At 53.3% G+C, this 467-nt stretch overlaps 1 protein-coding gene across 1 annotated transcript in view; it reads right to left on the reverse strand.

Annotated features, from left to right (window-relative positions):
* The window catches only part of LOC119589478, a gene marked incomplete at its 5' end in the record, with an annotated part of 91,173 nt that extends 90,712 nt beyond the window's left edge, over nt 1-461 (reverse strand). Inside the window, 1 exon segment of the mRNA XM_037938079.1 lies at nt 295-461. Coding sequence (XP_037794007.1) covers nt 295-461 — 167 coding nt within the window.
* Nucleotides 462-467: the final 6 nt, after the last annotated feature.

The following is a 467-nucleotide window of genomic DNA, read 5'->3' on the forward strand; positions in this document are numbered from 1 at the left end:
CCCACTCGCAGCGTAACAAAGCCTGTGCTCCATCGACGCTCGCCAAAGCCTCGATGTGAACCTCATTATCTCCGTCAACATTGGATTTCCCCGAACCCGTTGACATTCCGAGGCGTGGCATATATCTCCTATCTCGCCTAATTATCATGTGTGATTTAATTGTTCCTTTTCTATCATTCCTTTATTTTTGAAGTGCTGCCCTCCCGTTCCGTACCTGTGACTCCCATACCCATGGATAATGATAACAAACGGGAGGAAGGAAGGGCAAGAAAACGGAAAGTCGCGTTAACTCACTTCTTGATGCCGGGAAGGAGAAGCTGGGAAGCGTGCTTGCAAGTGTCCACGCACTGACGCCGGACCTTCCTGATGCGCTCCCTCAGCTCAGGGCCGTCGCGACTCTGCCCCACGCAGATGAGCAGGTCCCGGAACAGAGCCACCTGCGAGTTGATCTCCACCACCAGCTGTGC

This window comes from Penaeus monodon, chromosome 25 (genome assembly GCF_015228065.2).
Source record: "Penaeus monodon isolate SGIC_2016 chromosome 25, NSTDA_Pmon_1, whole genome shotgun sequence".
Lineage (NCBI taxonomy): Eukaryota > Metazoa > Arthropoda > Malacostraca > Decapoda > Penaeidae > Penaeus > Penaeus monodon.